General features: G+C 28.5%; 2 protein-coding genes across 15 annotated transcripts; one reads left to right on the top strand and one right to left on the bottom strand.

Moving 5' to 3' along the window:
* Window position 1: 1 nt before the first annotated feature.
* Window positions 2–27,511, bottom strand: LOC145192696 (protein-L-isoaspartate O-methyltransferase domain-containing protein 1-like). 12 transcript variants are annotated; one of them, XM_090079392.1, is made up of 8 exons: window positions 27,381–27,511; window positions 27,039–27,151; window positions 13,776–14,030; window positions 12,766–13,175; window positions 11,367–12,635; window positions 7,778–8,118; window positions 6,074–6,182; window positions 2–806 (listed from the first exon to the last, which is right to left on the bottom strand). In XM_090079392.1, the coding sequence occupies exons 6-8, from the start codon at window positions 8,057–8,059 to the stop codon at window positions 649–651; spliced, it is 549 nt and encodes a 182-aa protein (XP_089935518.1). In that variant the 5' UTR covers window positions 8,060–8,118; window positions 11,367–12,635; window positions 12,766–13,175; window positions 13,776–14,030; window positions 27,039–27,151; window positions 27,381–27,511; the 3' UTR covers window positions 2–648. The 12 variants fall into 12 exon arrangements, with proteins under 12 accessions (XP_089935518.1, XP_089935521.1, XP_089935512.1 ...); XM_090079395.1 differs by lacking the exons at window positions 27,039–27,151; window positions 27,381–27,511 and having other exon boundaries at window positions 11,367–11,634; window positions 12,484–12,635; window positions 13,039–13,175; window positions 13,776–14,001; XM_090079386.1 differs by lacking the exons at window positions 11,367–12,635; window positions 12,766–13,175.
* Window positions 17,721–24,980, top strand: LOC145197049 (uncharacterized). 3 transcript variants are annotated; one of them, XM_090079383.1, is made up of 10 exons: window positions 17,762–18,191; window positions 19,138–19,273; window positions 21,461–21,681; window positions 22,072–22,187; window positions 22,544–22,977; window positions 23,192–23,407; window positions 23,639–23,912; window positions 24,079–24,260; window positions 24,372–24,626; window positions 24,757–24,980. In XM_090079383.1, exons 1-10 carry the CDS (start codon window positions 17,845–17,847, stop codon window positions 24,946–24,948), a joined length of 2,373 nt encoding a protein of 790 aa, XP_089935509.1. In that variant the 5' UTR covers window positions 17,762–17,844; the 3' UTR covers window positions 24,949–24,980. The 3 variants fall into 3 exon arrangements, 2 of the variants coding, with proteins under 2 accessions (XP_089935510.1, XP_089935509.1); XR_016449970.1 differs by having other exon boundaries at window positions 17,773–18,191; window positions 23,095–23,407; XM_090079384.1 differs by lacking the exon at window positions 22,072–22,187 and having other exon boundaries at window positions 17,721–18,191.
* Window positions 27,512–27,547: the final 36 nt, after the last annotated feature.

Genomic DNA, 27,547 nt, shown 5'->3' with positions numbered 1-27,547 from the left:
ATAGTGTTAAAAGATCTATTCGAGTATATATAGAATACGTTTGTACATCATTTATAAATAAATATAATAAAAGTAAATAAGGTTTGTAGACTTTCTGCTTATATACAAAATAAATTTTATTTCTAACAAAGAAATTCTAAATTGAAACACGTTACAAAAAAACAACTATAAAACTAGGTGATCTTTATGTAACAGACCAATTCAAGAGAAACTTGATTGCGTATTTAGCGCTTCATGTTTATTAGTTTTAAAAGCTATAAGACGAATTTTTTATGTTGCATCTTTATATAGAAAATCCGCACCACAGTTTTTTTTTAATTCGACAGCTGATAAACTCTATTTTTTTGCGTTAAAGTTTAGAAAAGTGCGAATATAGCTAAACAAAAAGAACTCTATAAGATCATTAAAATAATCGCTAAAATGCAAGTGAAACTGAAAAATAATATTCAAAAAAAGAAATATAAAAATTAGTAAACTCTTTGTAAACTACATTCTAACTATAAAAATAAAGAAACTCAAATTAGAATCACCAAACTCAGGCTTAAAAGGGCACATATAATATAAATATAGTAGCTAATTCTAATAAACAGCAAAAGACTTTTTTTACAGAAATTATTCAGATAAAAAAAACCTCCTTTTTTTTTTTAGTTAATTACGGACAGGCCTATTAACAGAAGATTCACGATCAAAATTTAAGTATCTTATTAATAAATTGCTCAAAGGAAGAGAATCCACAGACTCTTTTTCATTCATGCTTTGCAAAATTACTATTCGACATAATGCTTGCAAAGTAAAAGGTTGTACATCTAAGGAAGAAATGTTATATATATATATATATATATATATATATATATATATATATATATATATATATATATATATATATATATATATATATATGTATATATATATATACATACATATATATATATAGGTTAACACATACACAGACACACAATATATACATGCTTGGATTAAAAAGTTTTGAATTTTTTGTACCATAAAAGGTTGAACTTTTGCCTAAAAACAGTGAAATGAGCCCTAATTTTTCTTAATTAAAAAAAGGTCACCCCAAAATTGATATATGGAATAATAATAATACTTCTAACATGACTGCTTTATTATTCTTTCTTGGTAATACTTTCTGAAACTTTTTATGATTTAAAAGGAGGAAAAAAAGACGTTCTAGACCTTTCTTGAACTTCTAACAGCTATTTACACTTTTTGTAACATTTTAGTACTTTATAAAACATTGAAGAACTGTTTTATTACTAAAGTTAACTGTCAGTGGTTATCCACTGAAGGAAAACAACCACCAACAAATGAAAAGTGAAGTGTAGTACTCAACAGGTAATGACGAAAAAGAGACAAAAGTTGAAATGCCCTTAACATCAAAATAAACATTAATATCATGTATCTAGTGGTAGCAAGTCTGTAGATTGTGAATACGAAGATGTGAGAAAAACAGAAAATACAAGTAAAATTAAGACCAACTTGTTGACAACCGCAGTATCAACAAATAAAGCTGCTTAAATCTGCAAGCAAATGGCCTCAAGATCACTGTGTAACATGATTTTTGATACTAGCAAGTTATTGTTATTTCTAATTCCATTTTAACGTAAGAAAACACCTCTTTTTCTTTGTACAAATTTTACTTTTCTATTGTACAAGTTTTAATTTTCTATTGTACAAGTTTTATTTTTCTATTGTACAATTTTTTTTTTCTCTGGTTAAGACATTTTAACAATGTTAAAAATGGACAGTTGTTCTAGATTTGCAAGTGTTTAATGTAATATCTTCTTTACAATTCCTCAAAAGTAGTCGCCTATCATGCTTTCATTGTAAGATCCCTAATATACGAATTAAAGTTCCATATCCCTGATGCTCATCTTGATAACTTCAAAGTGAATATGCTCACATATTCTCTTTGAAGTTATCAAGATGAGCATCAAACAGACATCTTACAACCCATTTGGCCATAGCTTTTAACCAAGGTCTTAACTAGCTCCACATAATTGCCAGCCTTGTTGTTCTTAAGAAAGCCTTGTACCAAAACAATACAACTTTCCCAGGCTTTCTTCTCATTCCTTGTAAGCTTCTTGGAAAATTCTGAACACTCTAAAATTCTAACTTGTTGTCCAATGAAACAACAGATCTTACCTTTGCCTCTGATAGCTTTGCAAAGAAGTTTTGAAGATATTTTAAAGCTGCAGAGTCTTTGTTAAGACCTGTAACAAACTACTTCATCAGCCTTAAACTGATGTGCAATATTGAAAACAAAACCTTTTGAGGACCCACCAATTATTGATATTGGAAATGTCTCTTCCCACTGAGAGCTCAGTCCTTTCAGGTCAATCTTCCTTCTTGTAATGTGCTGTCTCTACTATCCCAAAAACAGAGATAGTATGAAAACTTGATTACTTTCTATTGTTATTTTGTACTGTTTTCAACTGTTTTCCCTATTTTACTAAGCACATTTGCTAAGTATCTTAGCTTACCTGAAAATGAATAGCAGCTTGCATTATATTATGAAAAAGCCAAGTTTTAAAATCGTTGTTAATGTGATAATTTAATTGGTCCTCCTGACCATAAAAGCATAAATTCAGGACTGAAGTTGTGTACATTCATGTTGTTTAGTTACAGAGAATTGAAGAATTATAATTTTAACCCAGGAACAAGAAAAAAGTAAATTTTTATTACATATTGTATTTTAACTCCAAGTCAAGAAGCAATTTACAAGCCAACATTCAGAAAGGCTGCTAAACTTAAGGCTGAAATGATTGAGAAGTTACACACGGAACACTGATCTTACATTTTGATGGCAACCACATTGAGGAAAAGTTGTGGTATTTAAGAATGAGGATGTATTGTGTTTAAAAGATGGCAATCTAAAAGTATTGCTGTAGGAATTGTAAAAATTCTTTATGAATACAACTTGTGAAATTCAATCAAGATGATTATTGCTGATACAACCAGTATTAACACTGAGAAAGAAAAATGGAGTAGTTGCCCAACTGCACAGAATGTACAAAAAAAAAAAGACTTCAAGAATCGACATATTGCACCTTTACAAAAAAGCATTTCAGTCATTGAGGAATCACTGGAAGCAAGAACCAACTGTAATCGAGATACCAAGAAGCAATCAGTGTGCTGAACATGCAATCAAAGTGATGCAAGAGCTTTATACTGTCTGGAAAAACAAGAAAAAGTTGCAACTTTTGTAGAGTATATTGTACATGGATTAGAATATTTTTGAGCTCTGTTAATGTTGTTTGATGCATGTTGCATAATAAAACATATACAAAATTTATTTCTTATTTTCGGAGTGACTTTTTCTAAAAAGATATTGAAATGACATTTCATCTCATTTTTCATATGCAAAAGTTCATCAAACCAAGCTACAGGAAAATTAGGTTATAAACATATAATAAAATTAATACACAAACACACACACCAGACCACTTAAAAAAAATTTTTTTTTTTTAACTGCATAATTCACTCCTCCTATCTTATTTCTTTTGACAAATTATGAATATATACAAAATTTTAGATTGTTTGATGATGCTTTGACAAACTGATTTACTGATAGAATCTTTATTTTTCCACACTAAAATCATGAAAAAATGTTTGTAATGCAGTATGATTTAACAAAAAGAGAAGATTAAGTACATGGTAACTGAAAGGTACAATTACATTACAATATTAATAACATATTTTGTAAAACTGTTAAGTTACATTTTAAATTTGATGTCAATTTATTTAAAGTTAAATAAAAACTAGGCACTGGAAATCCTGCTCAATGGTGGGGAACAGGATTTCCACTTAGTTATTTGGGTAGGGCGGGGGTCAAAACATCATCAAATGATCTAAAATTTTGTACACATTCATATTTTGCCAAAAGAAACAAGATAGGAGGTGTGCATTATGTAATTTAGAAAAAATAACTTTTTTCCAATGGTCTAATGCACATACATGCATACATACATACATACATACATACATACATACATACATACATACATACATACATACATACATACATACATACATACATACATACATACAGCGGAGAAAATAGAATTAGCCTCACCTTTATTTTTTGTTCTAATTTAACAAAAATCGCAGGTAAAGAATTATGAAATCTACTTTATTTCTTATTACTTCCACTACAACTAAAAAGTTTATAAATTGGTATGGTTAATTAATTCCAAATGGAAAAAAAATTAAAAGTATTTAATTTGTGGAGAAAATTGAATTAGCCTCATTAACGTTATATACAAAAAATAAAGAAAATATTTTGTTTTTACGCTCATTTAGTATTTAGTATAGCTTCCTGAATTTTTAATGACTTCAAATATGCGGTTTGACATATTAGTCACAAGATTTTGGATAGTTTCTATAGATATTTCATTCCAAGCTTCTCTGATACAAGTTTTCAGCTCCAAGGTGCATTCAAATTGCTTACCATTTTCATAAACCTTTCTAGAAAGTATTCCCCATAGATTTTCAATTGAGTTAAGATCTGGACTATGTGCGGGCCATTCCATTACGTGAATATTTTTTTCTCTAAACCAAGCTTTTGTAAGCTTTGAATTATGGATAGTAGCATTATCTTGTTGGAAAGTGAAAGTTTCACCCATCAATTCCTTACCATGTTCAAGTAAACTTATTTCTAATAAGTCAATGTAGTCCTGTGAATTCATTTTTGTTGAAATCCATGCCAGTGGAAGTTTTCCAGCAAAGGAAAAAGCCCCCCAAACCATAACATTTCCACCCCCAAAGTTACGACTCATCCGAGTTTCTTTCTCTTTTCGAAGATTGTGCCAGTAATATTGATAGCCATTAGGACCATCTAGATTGAACTTTTTTTCATCACTAAAGAGAACTTGATGCCACTCTTCTTGCCAAGTCATGTGTTCTTTCGCAAATTGTAATCTAACTTTTTTATGACGAGCAGTAAGTTTTGGTTTTGATTTACGCTTTTTCCAAACTGTGTTTGGATCTTCATGTAAGATTTGTCTCACACATGGAACAGATACAGGTAATTGTAAATCAGCACGAATTTGAGATGCAGTCATGTGCTGAGCAGCAGCACGACGTACAATAACTCGTTTAGTACGATTATCAATTTTACGTTTGCCACCACTTCCCTTATAGGCTCCATAATTAACGCCAATCTTGAAGTAATTGTTAACCACTTTTGGAGATCTTTTAATTTTCTTTGCAATTTCCCGATTAGATAAGCCTGTATCTTTGTATGCTTTGATTACTGCTAATTCTTCATTCGTTAAACGCTTACCACGTCCCATTTCAAATAAAGGTATCAAAAACCAAATGTTAAAAACTTTATGAGCACTGATTTCACAGTCTTTGTTTAACTTACAAATAATAATAAAAAACTAACTCACAAATGCGTATCACCAGATCAAAATATACAAGTAAACTGAAAATAATTATTGATGAGGCTAATTCTATTTGTTACCGCAAATATCAAGTATTATACATTTTATGGTTTTATCAAATGTACCGCAATTTAATTATGCTATATTATAATCTAAAAAGTTTTTGTTTGTAACAGTAATTATATGTGTGTGGATACAAAAGTTGTACTGCACAAACTTGTTTACAGATTTACAAAATATTGGATCAGCACATGGTGAGGCTAATTCTATTTTCTCCACTGTACATACATAATACATAATACATAATACATAATACATAATATGTATGTATGTATGTATGTATGTATGTATGTATGTATGTATGTATGTATGTATGTATGTATGTATGTATGTATGTATGTATGTATGTATGTATGTATGTATGTATGTATGTATAATATAAATATATATAAATGTTAATATGTATACAAAGAAGTGGGCAGCTGAATTTTAATATGGCTGTATATGTCTAATTGAACACATTAATGTGGCCTGTATTGATTGTTGCAAGATGAAACTTTTAATTATTTTAAAACATTAACAACATTGTTATTGCAATAAGATTTTAACATTTATATAAAATCTAAAAAAAATAACAATAAGTATAGGTCAGAACTGAAATCAAAACATACGAATTTGAAATTCTTTTTGACTTATACTCTTCTCTATAAGATTTGAAAAATGAACTTGCAAAATTAAAGTTTCTTTCCATTCACCATCTAATAATTCTGATTTTACCAGCTAAATAAAAAAAAAAAAACCTTTTAATTTTAATTTACTTACATGTAATTGTATATGATGCATATATAACATATATGATTAATACATAACATATACGTGTGTGTGCTTGTCACACTAGATCAAACAACAAGTATTTTGGCAGTCAAATGAGACCTTTTTTATATCAAAGTATTGTCTTTATAGTAAAAACAACATTATAAACTATTCTTTAAACAATCTTTTATACTTTTGTCTTTAATGTCTCTATTGTCTTTAAGTTCTACAGAAATGGTAAAAATTTGTTTCAATTTCATTATACAGCAACTTTTGATTCCATAAAAAGAACTATTTATTAAATTTCACAAAAAAATGTCCCAAAATACTAATTAGAAATTAATGTGTCACAATACTAATTAAAAATTAATGTCTCATAATACTAGCTGTCTCAGGAATCAAAATAAGCAAGCAACTTGTTCAGCATACTATTCAGAAGCAAATAAAATAGTAAAATAATAAGCCCAATTAGCAAAGACTATTGCAAGATTGGAAAAGTCTTTATATCTAACAGTTAACATCAAAAGAATTACCTAGTTTGAACCTCAAGATTTACAAAAAATAAATTACATGTTTTCTGTATCACTTTTAATGGCCATTGAAAGTTAGAGAACAAATTTAAACACCATTTCAGCTTTCACTGTGTCTCTGCTTCAGCCTTCTTAAATGATATCATCTTCTCCAGACTTGTTTGCCTTGGATTATTTTGTATGAAAACTGAGCAGTGTGAAAGGTTTGATTTTGAAGCATTTTAAACAACTTTTAATCAAAATGCTAAAAGACATTGTGTGTGAAAGCTTTCCAAAGGTAAAACGACATTTAATTAAAGAATGAGCACAAAAATCTAAGTTAAATATTTAAGATCTACATAGCACCAAAAATTTTAAAGCAAGTTTTTCATGCTATATAGATTTTATTTGAAAACATTAAATCATTTATAAATCATACCAATAATTTAGAAAGAGCATTTAGCAATCATAATTTATGACAATAAATCTTTTACCTATAACCTTTATGCAAAATTTTTACATCTAAGATTGATTCAAAACAATCTTTTGTTTGACTTGTGTTTAATTTTGTTGAATTCATTTGGAAAATAAACTATTAATCTAATAAAATTGTCAACATTTTGATTGAAATTTGAACTCCTCTAAATCTTAGTATAAATCTCCAGCACATAGTTTAACATAATATTTTAACTGTGAACAGATCTCACGTTAAATTCTTTGGTTCTTTCAACAAAATCTGTCTTTATATAGAATTATATAGAGACTCTTCAATAATAGTGCAAAAAACCTTGTGCTTACTTTGGTCCAGAATGTGTATACATAAATATATAAATTCATTTACATATATAAATGTTTAGTACTATGAATGAAAGAAAGAAATTGGTACATAAAATTTTTTCAGATTTTCTTAAGTGTATACATACATATAGTAATCAGTCTGGACTGTACTCATAATCTATGAGAAAAACTGTCACTAACAAAAAATACTAGAACAAAGTGACAACCACTTAGAAAAAAATAACAGTAAACAAAAATTACAAATAAACTTCTTACATATTCTTGGAATGGGTAAACCAATACACCTTTTTCTTTTAGTAAGCTTTTAATTTTCTGCAAAGAAACTTCACTAGGAACTCTTGCGCCACAATAAATTCTATCATATTTTCTACTGTTATTCAAACATAATACATTTCCCAACACAAACTGAGGTTCAGAGAAGTTAATACCATTAAAACCTTTGCTATACTGCATAAATTCATTTACCCTATGCACCGCATATTCTATAACATCTTTGTGTATATCAACTCCATGATTTATGCCATAAGGGCCTAGCATAACACCAACTATAGTTGACAAATAGCCTGTTCCAGATCCAATGTTTAAAAAAGACAAACCTACATAATAAAATAGAAACATTTTCAGATTATTTCTTAAATTTCTTAGAATAATATAAAACATAAATTTACACACACACATGCACGCATGCACACACACACAAACACATACAAATCAGGAACTGGTTTCTTTTATTGTGAATTTAGGTGTTAGTATGACCTGTGGAAAATTTCAGATTCATAGTTGCACAGTAAGGCTGGTTTTTTAATTATTACTTTACTAACTTTGCACATTTTCTTATAACTTACAGCAAACTTCAAGTTGTGTAAAATTAAAACATTGCAAGCAATTTTATTTCTTTATTTCTGATAATTACAAAATATTTTATTGGGTTCAAAGTATCACAGCTCTTTTGTTCTTTACAATTAGATTTAACTTTTGTTATCTTTTCAATAGGGGTGGGAGTTAAGGTTAGTTTTAGTCTAACTAAAATTAGTTGACTAACTTTTTAGTCTAATTAAAATTAGTCATTTAACATTTTAGTCTAAAATTACTCAACTAACTTTTTAGCCTAATTAAATTAATTGACTAAAACAAGATTTAGTGCTAAAAAAAACTGAATAACCTATACCATGAAATTATATGAACATAATATGAATTATGACAAATAAATCAATTTAAAGAAATTCATCAAAATTTATTGTTTTTAAGAAATTTAAAGTACGTAATATAATTTGTGACAATTAGATAATAAAAACTTTTTGCTTGTACCTAGTTTTGCCCCAAATTTTCTTTTATTGAATTAAATAAAAATTGGTTTGTTAGCAGAACAACTCTGTCAAAAACAGCTGATATTTTATACCGAGAACATAATTTGTTATTAGCATTTTAATAATGATTTTTAAAAGAAAAACAAAATTGAGAGTTGAACAAGATATATATTCAATTATACAATCTAGAAATAATAAAAAAAAACTAATTGCCTAACTGTTTCAATTATTGTTGTCACTAAATATCTGTGTTTTTATGAGTGTAGAAAAAAATAAATTAGGTATTATCACCTCAAAAAATCATTAGAGGTATTATATAAAGGAAATCCAAAAATGCTTCTGCATATAATACACCTTTCAAAAACATGGCACCATTTTTAAAAAAATTGATTTCACATGTGTTTTATAATTTGTAATTCACTTTAATTAGAAATTGAAAAAAATCCAGATCTGAACCGCTTTTCATTGAAATTTAAAACAAGTACTTAATAATAAGAGGGGACTAATTAGATAAGTTTTATTACTATTATAAAATTCCAAGTGTATATGTCGCAAACCTTTCTCCAAAAAATTGAAAAACTATGAAAACCGAACCTTGAAATAGGTGCCCTGAAGATAAAAATTGCAATTTAAATGATTTATTTTAATCTATTCTATGTCAAACGTGGTAAGTTTCAATTTGTCAAATAAAAACCAACTCTTTGGTCCTACAAATTAAGATTTTTTTCCTGCCCTCAACTGTAGTTTCAGTCACTATATTTGAATCAAAATAAAAGACAATTATTTTTGACAAAATTTTTAAACTCTGTTTTGATCTTTTGAGCATCTTTAATAATTTTTTACTTTTACAGACTACTCTGTGATAATGAGATATCATCAACATGACCATTTAAGATAGTAGCCAGTGTTGGTACTGTTGCAGTTGAAGAGATTAATGATAAGATAAATAATCTTCATCCATTCATCTTCTTCTTATTCAGGTCAATATGTTCAAAATAATTATCAGCATTAATGCAGCTTATATTCTCCATTTCCTCTTATTTATTCTGGACCTCCTCTTTACTCATATTCCCTTTCTCATTTAAAGCTTATTATATCTTGCTAAGAACTTAGTAATTTTACAAGAAGTTATTTGCACTCTTGATCCTGTTTGATCTTTGAAAATAACTAGATCTTCTCATCATGTTTTCATATCCTTGCTGCAGCATAGTAAATTTCAGGATTTATCCTTACAGCAAATTTCTAAGAAAACCTTTTAGAGGTATGAATATACACATATGATAAGAAAACCTTTTAGAGGTATGAATATACACATATGATAGAGTAAAATGATGCAAAATATCAAAATTTTCTAGCTTTGTCTGAGAGAAATTCAATTTTTAACATAAAAAAAAAACACCATGAGTTATTTAATAAATATATATTTTCTATTAACATAAATGCTTTCTAAATAATGTTAGCAAAAAGGAAAAATATAAAAATAATTATGCTTTCCACTGAACAACACCAACATTAGGTGTACTTTTTTATTATATTTTTTTATAATATTTTACAGCTCAAAGATTTCTTCAATGACTTCACAGATGTTATCTATTGGAGTCAAAAATGAATGGATCCATAATCTGGATGGGATTTATTTCTTTTGTATCTTCTCTGATGATCTTTTTCTGTATCTTTTTCAGTGATCTTTAAGTATTTAAAGAATTGTTTCTGCTGCCTGTTTGTCCAAAGCATGAATTAACTCACTTTTAAAGAGTCTGACAGTTATAACAAAGCCTATAGCTTGAAATGCGCAGAATGCTTTAACTATTCTTTGAAGCAGCAGAATTTTTTTTTAATGTGATTAAATCCCACACAAAGGTTGGCAACTTTAGGATTACATAACATTTTGAACCTAACATTGTTTGTGTTGATCAAATCTGGCAATGCCTTAATGTTCTTGTAGGATTCTGGAATTTTTTCTGAAAATTCAATCAATTTTTGGTGCTTGACTCCAGGTCTAGAGCTGTTGAAGTCTTGAGTAATTTTGGGATTTTCTGTTGAGAGCTGGATGTTATATTGATTTGCTTTGACGTGTTAACAACACCAAGACTTATTTTTTAAAAATGATCATTTCCAAGCTTGATGGGATGTTTTGTCAAGTGATCTCTCTCATAAAGAACATGATTGAATAGTTGTTCCTAAATTCTTGCAATTAACAATGCCTGTGTTTTCAGCTCCTGTCTTGTTCTTTAAAAATGCTGACAGTATGAAAAACTCAGAGAGTTTCTTTCATTCTGCCATTTATTTTTGTGAAAATTACAACTTAACCAGTTTGGATCTTATTGACTTGCTCAAACTAGATCTCAATTTTCTCATTATGGTGTTATAAAAGCTAGCATTGAGCTGAACAAAGAAATTTATGCTTTTGACTGTCCTAAGCAAATCAATGAGTAACTTTATTTACAAACTTAATCATTTTGATATTGTTACTTTTATAAGTTGATATTAAAACATACTTAAAAAGGTTTTTTTAATGAAAAAGACATTAATGTTACCTGGAGTTACTGGAGTTAAATGTTTGCCATCTGTTGCTATGCTGAGTCATATGGTAATATTAGGTGATCCTTCTTTTGTGGCAATGGCTGATGATGTAACTTGTTCAGTTCTAATTGGATCATTTAAAACCAATGTTTGCAAATTTTGATAATGAATATGTATTATTTGTTTCTTTTTGTTTGTCCTTGACTGGATGCTTTTATTAAGCCTTGGTTTTCCAATCTTGGAAATCAAACATTCATAATTCAGAGAATCTCGAGTAGATGGCTTGATATGAATTGAATTGAAATTAAACAGCTTAGACAATAAAACTTTTGTATCACCTTGATATAATTGTTCAATCAACATTAAGCAGTTATTAAAAATTTTACTTGGAACTCTTTCATTACTAAAAGTTTCTATTCTCTTTGAATAATAGATGCAAGTTCATTTTAACATTTTTGTTAATAGAAAGCAATTTTTCATAGAAAACAGTTTTTGCAGCAATTTTCATGATTTTTGCCTTTGTTAAGCATTTTTTAATTGTAACTTTCAAAAAATTTTATTTATTATATATTGATAATTACTTTTTCATTACTTCTTAAAAATTCTTATTTCTTTGAGTCTTTCTTTATACTTTTTAATTTTATAAAATTCGATACTTCCAAATTTTTTTTACTACACCAACTATTTTATTTAAAAATCTGTTTACAAACCAAATGTAATCAGTTAATTTCTTTTCAAACTTTATTTTGTAAAGTTAGACATTAACATTATGCATTAGGCATTCTGTGTTGGTTTATCTGGTTAATCCAATTTTTCAAATTTAGGAAATTTAAAAAAAGTGAAAGGGAAGATGAAATTTAATCATTTTATTATTTGTAAACTAAAACAATTATAGAGCAAATAAATAGCTACAAAACATTCAATGAATGATGATTTTAGATTGCTCTTGCTTGATTTCTACTATTTATAACAATTGGCATTAAATGAAACTAAGAATGAAAATAGATTTAACTCAGATTACACTTACTTTTAATGGTATTTTTCATTATAATGTTAAAAATTGAACAATTCTCTCAGAACAAAAACCTAAAATTTTGCATACTTGCTCTACCTCTAATGTGTTAATCATACCTCCAAAGGGCTTTCTTGGGAACTGCCATTAACATTAAACCTGATTTTTACAGACCATGGCTATCTTTCAGAATTTGCTAATCACATTCTTTATGAGCAATATCAAATAACTTATCTTCTTTTATTCAGCTTCTAAAGCCACTACTTTTGCCCTAAACAAATAATTTTATAAATCTAAATGGCTCTAATAACCTCTCTGATGCAACAAAAACATTAATACCATATTAAGAGCTTAAATGGTACATTCAACCTATATTCATTATAAAAATGATAATTAGGTACCTAATTGTTTGATTTTGGATGAGGAAAGAAATCTCTACTTTCAATCTAATTTTCTTTACTTAGTTAAGAATGCAAGAATACTTTTAATTCAAGCATCCAATGTCTTTTGTACAGCTCACTTAAAACTTATTATCTAGGGAACAAGAACTCACAGCATTGAGTGTGATAATGGTTTTGCTTTTGTTTCATTAGACGCCTGTAATGGTAGCACTTAAAATTGAGGACATCATGGATTCCAAATACTACACTGAATTGATGAAAACTCATAATTACCACATGTTTAAGCAAAAAGGTATCAAAGATGGTTTTTCCAGCAGGTTAATAACCCTAAGCAAACTTCAAAGGTTCCAAACAATTGGTCCACATCTGATAAAGTCTGTATTTTGGACTGGCCAAGCCAAGATCCTGACCTAAATTGCACTGAGAATTTTTGGGAGAGCTTGATTATCAAATTAGAGAAGAAAATACTAACAAAAAAGAATAGTTTACAGCTTTAAACCAAAAATGGAAACATATACCTATAGTTAAACTAATTGAGCTTGTCAACTCAATACATAAAAGATGTGCTACTGCAATTGCCTTAAAAGACTATGCTAGCAAATATTGATTAATGTAATTATAAGTTTCACAAACTTTGATAGTTATCTTCTTTTTTCAATTTTTTTCTTTAAATATAATTAAAAGTAAGAATACTTTATACCTGAGCAAATAATTTTTTAAAGAATATATTTACATTTAATGTATGTATGTATGTATGTATGTATGTATGTATGTATGTATGTATGTATGTATGTATGTATGTATGTATGTATGTATGTATGTATGTATGTATATATGTATGTATGTATGTATGTATGTATGTATGTATGTATGCATGTATGCATGTATGCATGTATGCGTGATGCGTGTATGCGTATATATACATAAATATATATATATATATATATATATATATATATATATATATATATATATATATATATATATATATATACACATGTATATACTACCTGACTTTATTTCTAGATTTTCCATGACCTCACAGTATATTGTTGCTGCAGACATGTGTAAATTTCCATACTTATAAGCAAAATCAATATATGCATCATCTAAGAAACCTGGGTAGAAATCACCCCTATCCACTTGTCGAAATGCATTTTCAACTTCTCTGGTTTTGATGTAATTTGCTTCAATAAGATTGTCAACTAAGTGGTCATTACTTTCTCCAGGAGGAACTATGCCACCCATTTATAAGGTAAACTAATCTAATAACAAATTGCATCTACAACTTTTATCATAAAACAGATAAAACAATTAAAACAAAACAACAATTTTATTTTTTAAGTAATAAAAGATTAAATCCAATTTGATGAAAAATATAGAGCACTATATACTTTTGTTTATAACTTTATAAGGAACTTATGCTACCTAACAGAAAATAGTCTAAGTCGAGGAATCAAGGCAGCAATCATTCAGAAACCTGAAATTTAAAAAAATATCAAAATATTCGAGTAAATTTATTGAACTATAAACATCGCATTCTAGTAAAACGCGGAATAGAAAATTCTACAAGATTGAGTTGCATTTTTCGAATTTAATTTTCCTAATGTAAGCACGGTCGTTTGTAAGAGGAAAGTTATTATACGCATGCGCAGTAGAGTTTAAAATAATTTAAAATTTTTAAAATGGCTACGGATGCAAAACTTATCATTGACAACGAGTAACTTGTTTAATTTTAGATAATTAAATAGGCTTTTAACTATTTTTTAAATGAAATTATTGTGAAAATAACTTTCACCTGTACTAAGAAATGTTTTAAATAAAATACAAAACCTCTGAATGTGAATAAAATCTACTTTCAGCTAAAGCTACTTTTACTGTTTTTGTTTATAATCTTTAAACCTTTTTTAAAAAAAATTTGAGCGTATAAATTTTTAAATTTTTATTTATTCAGCAAGATGAACCTTTTATCTTTTTTGCATTTTTTGCTTATATGAGGATTCAATTTTTTTTGCAGGGTTAATATAAAATCTTAATCGTTAACTTTTTGTAAACTGTTGCTATGGTACTCTTTTCCGATGTGACTCTGTCTCTCTCTCTCTCTCTCTCTCTCTCTCTATATATATATATATATATATATATATATATATATATATATATATATATATATATATATATATATATATATATATATATATATATATATATATAGTAACATCGGAAAAGAGTACCATAGCAACAGGTTACAAAAGTTTAATGATTAAGATTTTCTTTTAACCCTGCAAAAAAAATGGAATCCTCATATAAGCAAAAAATACAAAAAAGATAAAAGGTTCATGTTGCTGAATAAATTTAAATTAAAAAATTTCTACGCTCAAAAATATTTTAAAAAAGGTTTAAAAATTGTAAACAAAAACACTAAAGTTGCTTTAGCTGAAAGTAGATATTATTCACATTCAGAGGTCTTGTGTTTTATTTTAAAAATTTTTTCGTACAGCTGCAAGTTATTTTCAAAATAATTTCATGAAAAAATAGTTAAAAGCCTATTTAATTATCTAAAATTAAACAAGTTACTCGTTGTCAATGATAAGTTTTGCATCCGTAGCCATTTTAAAAATTTTAAATTATTTTTAACTCTACTGCGCTTGCGTATAATAACTTTCCATTTATTTCTAAAGTCTAAACGACCGTGTAAGAAAGAAAGAACTTTATTCCCATTTTTACAGCGTTTGAAATAGTTAATAGAATTAATAGAGGAACTTTTTTTCTTTTTTTTGGGGGGGGGGGGGGGGAGGGGGAAGGGGGAAGGGAAGCGGGAGGGGTAATTATAATATTAATTTTCTACGAACTCTTTTGGTATCATGCTTTCGGGCAAATGGCGAAATTGTGCGAGTTAAGGTCACAATGGAAAAACCGGAAAAAGGTCGGTTATTTGTTATGAAAAACATAAAAAAGATCGTTTATTCGTAGCAAGAAGTATTGAGTTGTAAGAAGTATTGAGTTGTAAGAAGTATTGAGTTGTAAGAAGTATTGTAAGAAGTATTGAGTTGATATCTCAAGGCGATGATTAGAAAAAAAGTTTTAGATTTCAATTCAATGCAAAAAAAGTTCATGACTATGTTGTGCCAAAATAAACATAAAATTTCTAAAACTATTTATGAAAACTATTTATGAAAATGGTAACTACTTTATATTTTGTGGAGTATGATTCTTTTTCGAACCACTTTCATTCCCCACGGTGCAGAATTAACAAATTTTTGAACCGTTTCAGTTGAAACCTTTTCCTAATCGCTTCTGAAAATCGAATTAAGTTTACTCAGGTCATTAACATTTTGAATCCAAACGATCCCAAAGATGTTCAATCGGATTAAGGTTTTGAGATTAAGTTAGCCATTTAGTCCCATATCGTTACAGAACCTCCCTAATACTTAATTGTAACCGTAAAATTTTTTGATTATAGTTCTGTGCCTGAGATGCGCCACATTTCGACTCAACATTTTAAAGGAAAAACTTCAATTTTGCTTTTATCTGACCAAAAAAACTTTATTTCAGAATAATTGTGGTTTGTTTGCATGAATTTTAGTTAAATTCAATCGCTTAATTTTATTGCCTTTTAGTAAGTATCATAGTTGAATGAAGTACGTTGAGTTTTTGATTACTGAGCCTTAATTAAAATCTTTTTCTTCCCAAGCGTTTGATAATTAAATAAGTTGTTGTTTGTGGTCCGGAAAAAGCTCTGACACATTTGTTCTCACTGCTGTTTTTTGATGTAATATTTTGATGGTTTTTTCTTCTTCGAAAAAAAACCTATTAAAATATTACATCAAAAAACAGCAGTGAGAACAAATATGTTAAATGCGTTTCTTTCCTACATTTGAGTTGACTTGTTTTGAGTGCAAACGCATTACAAGCAAAAATTTTTTTATTTATTTACGATAGTTTGTAAAAAAATTATTTTTCAACAAAAAAATGATAATAATAAGGTTAAAAATGAATTTTAAAATAAAAAGCCTAAAAATAGGTAATGCTAAAAATGTCTAAAATAAGACTGAAAGTAGTCCACTGGTTCGTGTTGTTGACGAAGCAATTTCTTTTTTGCGTGTACCTATGTGTTCTTAACAAACTAAGTGTGCACAGTTGGGTCCTAAAGATTATTTGGTGAACGGTGACATCATTAATACTATTTAAATATTGTGGTATACCAGCGTAAAATGACCAATGATGGGAGTTTCACAAAAATCCATTGTTTTGATTAATGGTAGCTGCATATCTAGGTGTCTATCACGTACCTTTACAAAATAATAGCGTGATGAAAGTCCATTTTTAGACTCAAACCCAAAAACTCTGTCGTCGTTGAATACGATATTTTCTGTGGAAATGTTTTTTGTCAATTTTCATGATGATTTTTGAACTATGGCCTGCAGCTTGACTAAAATTACCTACATTTAAACCCTACCTTAATCCATCCCGATTTTAACTATGTCTTTCAATGAGAATAGTATGTTGCTAATTGTATAACTAGTATTGCTTGCAACTAACTGGTGAATATCTACATTTTGCAAAACAGAACGATCGTAATTGAATTCTGAAAGTAAGGAAAAATATTGTGGTATTCTTTGCAAGTATTACTTAGTTAATAGTTGTAATTCTCTTCGACAAAACTGGGCATTTTAAAGTGATCTGCCTTAGTAAAGAATAAGTCTCTGAAAAAAAATGAGTTTGAAAAAAAAAATTTATTTCATTTTTCCAGATTATCAAAGTTATGTTTTATAAATTCGTAACACATTTTTATCTTTAAAAATATAATAATTCTATGAAAAACAAAAATATAATTCTACCCTTTTATTATTCATCCAAATATCAACATTTGTCGAATATGAATTAAACCCGGAAAATAAAATATTGTTTTGAAAACTTTCTTTTGTCATCGTCAAACGACTAATGGAAAACGTCCTTAAGTAAATAAAAATATTCGCTGATGGCGTCATCTTGTTTTTAAAAGTATAAACAAACATTTAAAAACAAAACGGTTTTTAGCTTTGCTAAATATGAAAGGCGAAGGAATAAGCTTACTAAACCATGAATAAACTGTTTCTAAATGAAGAGCTTCGTAAACCAAAAAGCAAGAGAAACAAAAAAGCTATACTATTAACTTGCACGCTTTTCGTTATCGCCGTAGTTTTTTTTTGCTGTGGCGTAATTTTTATATTCATCCAAAACAAATGTTCAAGAAACGACGAAAATACTCAACCCGGTTTCATAAAAAATATTGAGGAATATTGCGAACCTTCCCCAGAATTCGTTCGAATCAAGCTCGACGATATTTTAAAGAAAAGTCAAAAACTTGTTTTCAGATATGCGCCTCAAGAAGAATTATTTGCAGGAATAGGGAAAACACAAGATGAAATTTATGAAATTGCAAGAAGGTAAGGACAAAGCTGTGGCATGGCTAGAAAAATGGGAGCTGGGTGTATGTATTAGAAAAAAAAGTTAACGAGTTGTTCAGGAGTTTTTACACTCTGTTTCTGATGTTTACTCCTGTCTAGCAACACTTCTGATTTAAACATCTTTGAAGTTTGCTCCTGTCTAACAATGCCACTTCAACGAAAATCAGTAGAAAAACTTTTAAAAAACCATTAAAAAACAGATTAAATAAATTTGTTTTCAGAGATTAAAAATCTAATCTCATTAGTGGAGTTCTGAAGTTTTAAAAAATTTATAAAAACGTTATAAAAACTTATAAAAACTTTATAAAAACTTTTTTAAAACTTTGTAAAAACTTTATAAAAACTTTTTAAAAACTTTAGGAAAACTTTATGAAAACCTTATGAAAACTTTATAAAAACTTTATAAAAACTAGTTTTTATAAAGCAGTTCTAAAGAGTGAGATTCTTAAATTTCAAACAAATACATTATATCATAAAAAGCCTAATGATATATTTATAATCATTTTACATCAGGATCTGAAAATCCATATTTCGTCAGTTTAAAGGTAATTTGGCATTTTGAAGAAAACAAGGTTTTACATGTAAATAACTCTGAAAAAAAGGAAACATTGTACACAATGAAAATTATTTCTCATAAGAATGCTTTTGACATTATTATAGGCACTCACAAGTTTTTCATATTATATAACATCAAAAAATAATCACTTAGTGACCTTTCAACTCAATTTTCATCAGTACCAATAATTTTTTTTTTTTGGTCATTAAGCCACATCACGTGATAATGCTTTTTTTTTTTTTTTTTTTTTTGATTCATAAAATATGTAAAAGAATTTAGCTATTTTTAACTTTAAAACTATCTTTTGATTATTTCATTAACCTTTTAATCATTTGACAGTTATTATATGAAAGTTTATCTCTCTGTTAGATTTAAACCCTACAATCCTAATCCTTTGCACCTAAAACAAATTACAGACCAGATTGAAGAACTTTTGAGAGAGATTGCACTCTTAAAACCTGATAAGGAAAAGATGAAACCGAAAGAGGTTCAGATTCTCTCAGAGGTAAGACTAATTTTCAATGAAGATCAAAACTTTCCTTTAAAAAAAAATCTCGAAAACTTGCATCTTTTATTTTATTCAAATGCAAAAATTTTCTCAGAAAGAAAAATTTTCTTTAGAAACTTTTTTAAGTGACGTCAAACTGACACTTCAGCAGGATTGGTTGATGCTATGGGCATAAATTACAGGGGTAAAAAAAGCAATAAAACACTTTTTGATGTGGGGCTTCAGAAAAGCTTTAGACCTCCTACCATTTAAAGGCCGTATATTATTTCATTCTTCAAATTTTTTATAATATTCCAAAAAAATTTCTATAACTTGAACACACGTGAAGCTACCAATAATAGGACACTTTTTCTAATACCTCATCAGTATACCTCATCCAATACGCACTTAGTTGATGTAAATGAAATAAAATTTTAAAAGAAAAAAAAAATCCTGAATTAAAATTTATTCAACTGATTTTTGTACATATTGATCACTACGTTTTGCTAGGTTAATGGTTGATTTTGTAGGCAACCACTTATTTTACTCCTTGATGCTTATCATTTTTTAATATAACAGATAAATTTAAAGAAATAGACAGAAAATTTTAATTACAGTTTCAAAAATAATAATGAAGTGAAACCATAAATACATATAAAATGACTTTTTTCTTATTTGCAACTTTATTTTTCCTTGGAAGCAGATTAAGTTTATGTAATTAAGCTGCTGTGCATTGTCGAATGGAACATGATTCAAGTGTTTACAAAGTCTTTCAAATATAGTTACTTCTGGTGACTTTGACACTTCAGTTTTGAAGGCGTTAAATTCATGTGTTATGAAATATCCTAACATGATGTGAACAACCAGACCAGAAAACATTAATCAGTGGACAATCAGTTGTTGTTGAATATGGATGCAGGCAACCATTAGATGACCATTGTTTGTTTAACCAGTATAAGAGACAGCATTTATACTGGTTCTTGAGCTTTGCCAACTCGTTTGTATCTAAAGTTCTTTAGCTTCCATAACAATTTGCTTACTAAACCACAAAATCTTTGCTTCAATTACGTCAAACTTTTATTAAAAAGTAAATATTAGACACTGTGTAGGTCATAAAGATCATATAAAATGCAGCGTGATATGCTGACATTATCTACAACATTAGATTTTGGATTAGCAGGTTTGAGCTGTATATATTGGCTTGTCATCCTCATTTAGTGATGTTATTGTCTTTTAATTAAGATTTTTATTTTCTTTATGCAAGTATTTTGTTGTTTTTTTGTTGCTTTAAAGTCTTTTAAAGCAACAAAAAATGAAAAGGATTGTAACAGCCAATAGAAAGACTGTTTGAACAGAGATAATTTGAAGAGAGAAGAATTCTCAGAGGGAGGGGCTTCATGGGAATGTAGACAGAAGAAAACTTCTGGTATCAGCATATCAGAAAAAATGTCTGTAAAAAGATGCTGTTTATTCCAAAAATTTGTAAATATTTTTGTATTTTAATTTAATCTAGAAGGAGTAAATATGAAAAATCTCAATCAAGTTATAAATAAAACTATTTATAAATTGAGGATAACACTAGAAGACAGTTACTGCAGACTATTTTTAAATTCTGAACTATAAGAGATTTCTTTAAATACTTCTTCTTTAGTTGTTATTTTCTCCAAGAATTGTAGATAAAAGATATGAAGGAATCACGAAGGAGAGTTGGCTACTCTTTATACTTTAAGGACATATCAAATCTGTTTGAGGATGTTATTCAGCAAGTAATTTTTCAGTTCTGGATTCATTCTGCTGGTTAGCAATGGCTACGTGGAAAGAAACATGTTTTGAGTGAAAAAAATTGTTCAAAGTTCCTAGAATGAGGATCAAAGATAATTCTTTTGGAAGTCTTTGATCCTCATTGATTCTCACTATCTGTATTCCCTGACTAAAGCAAGGATTTACTTGTAAATATAGTTTAACAGGTCAAAATAATATAAAATTAGGCCAATATTACATGTAGTGCTTTCCATGGACCAAAAGAGCTGATATATTTAGCCTAGTTAAAGATGATTGAACAGGATAACACTTTTAATTTATGAAAACTCTGGATTTACAACTGTATTCTCTGTCACCCTTATGCACAGTGTATACTAATTATTTTTGTTTACATCGTTTAACAAACAATTTTTGTTAAAATGACTTTGTGATATTATTGTTTAGGTTCGCTTTTTTCTTGAACAGTTTTTTGGACAAATATACGACATAGATTTTTATGGTGGAGACTGGATGTTAGGGCCGAACTATTTTTGTTTCAACATGATTTGTTCACTGGAGTTTGAAATTGAATTATTTACGTACTTGTTCAAACCACGTTCAACAGAGGACATAGAATTTATCATAAGCACTTTTAACGAATACAAAAACACAATTGACCAATACATGTAAGTAAACTTTTTTTTTAAAAAAAAAAATGAAATAACGTAATTTTTGCATTTAAGTTATTAGATGTAAATCAACTATTAGACAACAAGAAATCCATGGTAAATATTCAGGTGTTTACATAGAAATTGAGCCCAAAATCTATTACACAATTTTATCTTAGTTTTGAAATATATCGTTGAAAACAAACTTTTAAGTTTTCTATGAAAATTAAGCATGAAGAGTGGCTCTTAGTCCAAAGAGAAGTTAAAATGTTATGAAAAAGTTATTACTTTAAAGAGAGATTTACTGGAAAAAGAAAATTTACTGTTTCATTGGATAGCTTGATGTAATCTCACGCTTATAAAATTAGCAATAACCAATATTTATTTAAATTTTAATCTTTATTTCAGTTTAAACATGGTATCGGGAATTACTGCAGGTATGGTGAGGACCCAAATTTCTTGTTTAGCAGGTGCAGACGCATTTAAACAAAAATACACAAAAATCATTTTGCAAGGAAAAAAAAGTGAGTTAAGACATGTTCGTTGTAGGTTTTTCAAGAGTATACAGAGTTCCAAAGTATTTTGAAAATTTTTAACCTTGAACTGATTCAATCTAAATGCTAAATTGGATTCTTTAATCAAAAATGCATTAAGGAAGTAAAAATCAGTTTCTAGCAAAATTTCCTAAAAAAAATTTACAGTTCAACAACAAATTTTTCAACTTCTCTAAAAATAAATTTACAGTTCAACAACGAATTTTACAACTTCTCTAAAAACTTGACAGGATGCCACTTAATTGCTTTTAAATTGCCTTTAATATTTTCAACTTTTAAAACAAATCATATACTTTAAAAAATGCTAGATTTTTTACTTTCTTTAGGAGGAACTCAAAGCTCTCTGTTCGCTAGTCATGTATATTCTGATCTATTTTATTCGCAACTTAAAGATGAAACAATAGCTGTATGGGAAAAAAATCATCATGAATCAGTGCGCAATTCAGTTGTAAAAGCCTTAGAGAATGGTTTTAGCCAGTCGATTATCAGATTGTACGAGTACCTGACACTAAATCACAGCAGGTACTGTCCCCCAGATGATGAAGCTAGTGGTTTGTCGAGTCTTCCTTTAGAATATGTTTATTTTGATGGCGTGAAAAATGTAAATCATCCAACGACAAAGGTATTACCTAATACAAATATAAACCTTGATGGAAAAGAGTTATACAAAAGAATCGTTCCACGGTTTACTACAATGGAAATTTCACCGGAAGAGATATTTGAAGAAGGAAAAAGACAGCTAAATCTCTTTTATCCTCAGGTTTTTTTTTTTTTTTTACTTTGTGTTAATATATTTCTTCAACAATAGCAACAACACTACTTTTACTCTTCACTATAAAAACAACAAATAAACAACAGAAAACATGCCTTTTAACAGAAACAAAGGGGATGACTGCGTAACCACAACAACAATGACCGCGAAACCACATCTACATTTCTTTGATGTTATAATTTTGATGGTATTTAACAATTAGATTAAGAAAATTTCTCAAGAATACACCAAACAAACGGATGAAGAAAAAGCAATTAAGGATATTCGAGTTTTAATTGAAAGCAGTGAGCAATGGCATGGCGTTCAAAGCTTTCCAGAGAATGAGAGCAACAACGAAGCTTTTAAAAATTGCGTAGATGACGATTCGTCAAAAAATAACTGTCCTGTGCGATGGAAAAGCCTTAGAAATTGGTCCAATGTAAGATTATTTATAAATAAAGATATTAAGATGACTAAACAAAGTTTATATGCTTTAAACAAGCATATGTTTGAAGCTGTTTTTCAAAATTTCATATTTTGAAAAACAGCTTCAAACATATGCTTTTCAAAAATGAAAAGTTACTTTAGAAAAGTAAATAAGGCTTTAAGTAAATGACAGTTTATTTTCTTTTCCCAACTTTTTAGCACATACTTTTATTTTCCCAACTAGCACATTAATAGCATACTTGCGATGATTCATGCAAAATTAACATCAGTGTTTCATTTTACGGGGCCAATGACATCTTCTCCAAACTGTCCTATTAAAATAACCCCTCATTACAATCCATCAAACGGGGCGATGTATTTTCAACAAAGTGACGAAAGCTGTTCTGTTCCTGCTGAATTTGGTTTACCATTCTTTCTGGAGAAATACGGACCAAAGTTTCAAGAGTGGTCAGTCGTGGGACATGAGGGTAGACCTGGACATCACTTTCAGTACCAAGGTAATACTCGTCGTTTTGAAATGTGTGAAAAACGCACTTTTTTAAAAAAAACTCATAGACAATATAAGTTGCTAAACGAGACAGTTAAACTGTATTTAACTAAAAAATGATTGTACTAATATTTCTTTAGTTTTATTCTTCAAATATGCTTTTTGAATCTCTTCAGGCTCAGAAGAGTTGTTTGAGAACATTTGCTCAGGGGGCTTAATGAATTATTTCCAAGCTAAAAGACAATTTACCGGTTTTATTGAAGGATGGGCACTATACGCGGAAAACCCTGTACTTTCAGATGATGTGGACTTGTATGAAAAAAATATTCTTCAAAAGTTAGGCATGTATAAATGGCAGGTATTCAATATTTAATTTTATTATAAGATAACGCAATAAATTTTAATGAAAATAGTGTGATTACATAGTGTTTTTTAACGAGAAAGATCGTCTTCTTCTTTTAATCGGAAGATTTGGCGCGCTGTTAGATTAGTGGTTGATACTGGTTTACACTATCGAGGGGAGAACCGTACATGGGCCTTAAAGCAATTTGATAAATTCGCTTGGGATAATACAGATTTTGGAAGGAAAGAAGTAACAAGATACATGTCATGCCCTGGCCAAGCAACTTCTTACATGATTGGTAGATTGGTTATATTAAAAGCGAGACGAAAGGCAGAACAAGAGCTAGGATTAATGTTCAGCTTAAAGGACTTCCATTATCAAGTAACAAAAATTTCTATTCCTATTTAAAATTATAGGGCGTAGGGATGAAAGAAAATCGTTTGTAATTTGATTCTTTTTACGTGCCCTCCATAAACTTAACACTTTATTTAGTTTAAGATGTTTGTTTTAGATACTTTCTATCGGTCAAGCACCACTGGATTACGTCACTGATCATATCGATCGTTACATTAAATGCGTGAAAGAACCTAACCTTCCTTATTGTGAATATATCCTAACACCGGCAAGTAGCATCCCAGTAAAATCCGATATGTACAAGATAAACAAGAACTTTATTATTCAACCTAAGCGATATTATATGTAAAAATATTTTCAAAAAAAGGTTTTGCTAGCAAAGATTTAGTTTTAATTTCCACAGTTGTCCCTTAAACAATTGACGACACTTCGAATAATTGAGGCGAAAGTGAAAAGGGAAAAAATTATATATTTGGAAATAAATTTCCAATAATTGATCCTAGAAACTACGCAAATCCACATCAATCAATAGCTGAGGAAACACCAAGCGATAATTCATAACAAAAAGTAAAACTGCTTCTTGGTTTGGTCTAAATTGTGCCCCAAAAATCCTGTCCATTATTCTATGCAAAGTTTTTAGCTGGAATAGTGCAATCAATCGGCTAACATGTTAAAAGAGCAAAAAATATCAGTTGATCAAGCAACTGATGTTATAATGAAAGAGCAAAAAACACCAGTTATGACTTAATGATAAAAAAAAAGAAATCGAGAAAATATGACAGAAAATCTTTGGAAAAAGATGCAGAAAGTACACGTATATTAACATCTTCTCGATACGGTATTTATGAAGTATAGCTTTTCTTGTGAACTGTTGTGCGTGGACTATTAAGTAGTTCTCAGATCGAGGGACTGTGGAAAAAGTGGGAAGTAATAAAATAATACTGATTTTCTTAACATATTACAGGGCCTTAGAAAATTGTATTTTTGAAAGAATTCATAAAATCGGCCAAATATTAAAGGCTTTTTGGTACAGCTCAACATGTTGGAAACAAAATATGAGTTTAAAAATAAACGTTTTTTCTTTTAAACTAAATAAATTCTCTAGAAGAACTTTTATCTGGTTGACATTTGTCATACAAAATATATGGAAAAGAATAAGAACCAGGTCTCATAAATAAATTGAACATTTATACTCTTAAAATGTTTTTAATCACAGTTAGAAAAGTCTTAGTTCATTTGCTTTTATGTTAAAAAAAAAAACAAACTAAGAGTTATTTTAACTTTGGGAACTATTTTAAAACAAATATCTAAAAGTACTAGGTTTACATTTTTAATCGACAAACTAAAAATAACACGATCACCATGACGATAACAAAGGGTAGTATCAAATTAGGAAGGAACGTATCACAAAGGGAAATCGCACTACCGAGTTTTGGTGCTTATTTTGATTCTCATTCCAGACTAGCTAAAAAGCAAAAAGTCTCATATCATAAATAAAAATTATGTCGAATAAACAGAGAAAAAAGAACTCTGCATGCCACTGAAGATCTGTTGCTTGTTTAATAGTTGCCTAATATGAATAGTGCGGTTAAGTAATGCAATACGTTCTTACTTTAAAATATTGAAGCGAAAAAGAGTTCGAAAAAATATCGATCCTGATTAATTGAACACGTTTGTTATAGAATTTAAACTAGTATATTAAATGCTGCTTTTGGTTGAATACTTGCTTAAATAGATGAAGCTTAGTCAACTCAGTAATAAGATTTAAAATTGCAACAAAAATGATATGAAATACAACAAATAGGAATTTTGTCACCAATATATTGGTTATCGTTACTTTTAGTCAATCGTAATAAGGTTTTACAGAGTACGGATAGAATTAATTTTATTTAACAAAATTTAGATAAACACTTAAAAAGCAAAACAAACTTTGAGAAAAAGAGAAAAATGAAATTAAAAGGTTTTTTGTACAGGATACTGCACACCCAGAAGTTATTTGAAAATTTTAACACTAAATGTTTGAAAAACTAACAAATTTAAGTATATTTATCACAAAACAATTATAGCAGCCTAAAAAGATTTTAACCTAAGCCAAACTGATTAAATAACTAAAAAATTGCAAAGTTTTTTTCTTTTGCACTTAAAGCTAAATATATGCAGAATCTAAATCTATACAGCGTTGTTTTATACACGCTCCTCAGTGTCGCTGATTGAGACCATCGTTATTTTTTCATTATCTTAGAACCACTTTTCTTTCTTTTTTTTTTTTTTAATTTATTCTTTGTATGTTCTTTTAAAAACAAAACAAAAAATCCGTTTTAAAAAAAGTTCGAAATATTATAAAGGAAAGAATGAATGAAAACAGTGAACCCCTATTAAATCTACTGTGATACAGACAAAGTTGTAGTTACTTTACCTACAATACACAATAACAATTACCTACAATAACACACGGAAGACCTCTGAAGAGATGGAAATTGTAGATGAGTTATCTCTTATATTTTCTCAAACTGACATTCACAGCTGATACTCTCAATAGCTCTTTATTTTCTCTAAATAAATAAATATATGCATATATATATATATATATATATATATATATATATATATATATATATATATATATATATATATATATATATATATATATATATATATATATATATATATGTGCGTGTGTGTGTGTGTGTGTATATATATATATATATACGGTTTTCTTTAAAAATCTGAGCTATTTAATTATTTATTCATTACTAAAATCAAACTCTCTGTGATTCTTACTTTTATGTGCCATGCTTGTTTTACGGACTCAGAGAGCGAATATAACAAAGGTAAACGCTTCTGTTAACTTTTTTGTGAAGAAGCGATGAGTTCAAAAAAAATGATTTTTTTTTTTTTGTCGAACATGTGTTTTACATAATATAAAACGTTCTAAGATAAACAAAATA

This window comes from Hydra viridissima, unplaced genomic scaffold (genome assembly GCF_058129835.1).
Source record: "Hydra viridissima isolate aposymbiotic clone 2 unplaced genomic scaffold, HvirCarnegie_v1 scaffold_2, whole genome shotgun sequence".
In the NCBI taxonomy this organism is placed as follows: domain Eukaryota; kingdom Metazoa; phylum Cnidaria; class Hydrozoa; order Anthoathecata; family Hydridae; genus Hydra; species Hydra viridissima.
Note: the sequence above shows the minus strand (reverse complement) of the source record. Positions and strands in the feature narration are given on the sequence as shown.

Bases quoted from the DNA above. Each gene is read 5' to 3' on its own strand.
- LOC145197049 (XM_090079383.1), top strand. From the start codon at position 17,845: ATGAATAAACTGTTTCTAAATGAAGAGCTTCGTAAACCAAAAAGCAAG. The intron at 19,274-21,460 runs GTAAGACTAATT...ATTATTGTTTAG, and splicing joins AGGTTCAGATTCTCTCAGAG to GTTCGCTTTTTTCTTGAACA. The intron at 22,188-22,543 runs GTGAGTTAAGAC...TACTTTCTTTAG, and splicing joins CATTTTGCAAGGAAAAAAAA to GAGGAACTCAAAGCTCTCTG.
- LOC145192696 (XM_090079386.1), bottom strand. From the start codon at position 14,013: ATGGGTGGCATAGTTCCTCCTGGAGAAAGTAATGACCACTTAGTTGAC. The intron at 8,119-13,775 runs GTAGTATATACA...TTTATTATGTAG, and splicing joins AAATCTAGAAATAAAGTCAG to GTTTGTCTTTTTTAAACATT. The intron at 6,183-7,777 runs GTAAGAAGTTTA...TTTTTTATTTAG, and splicing joins TTTACCCATTCCAAGAATAT to CTGGTAAAATCAGAATTATT.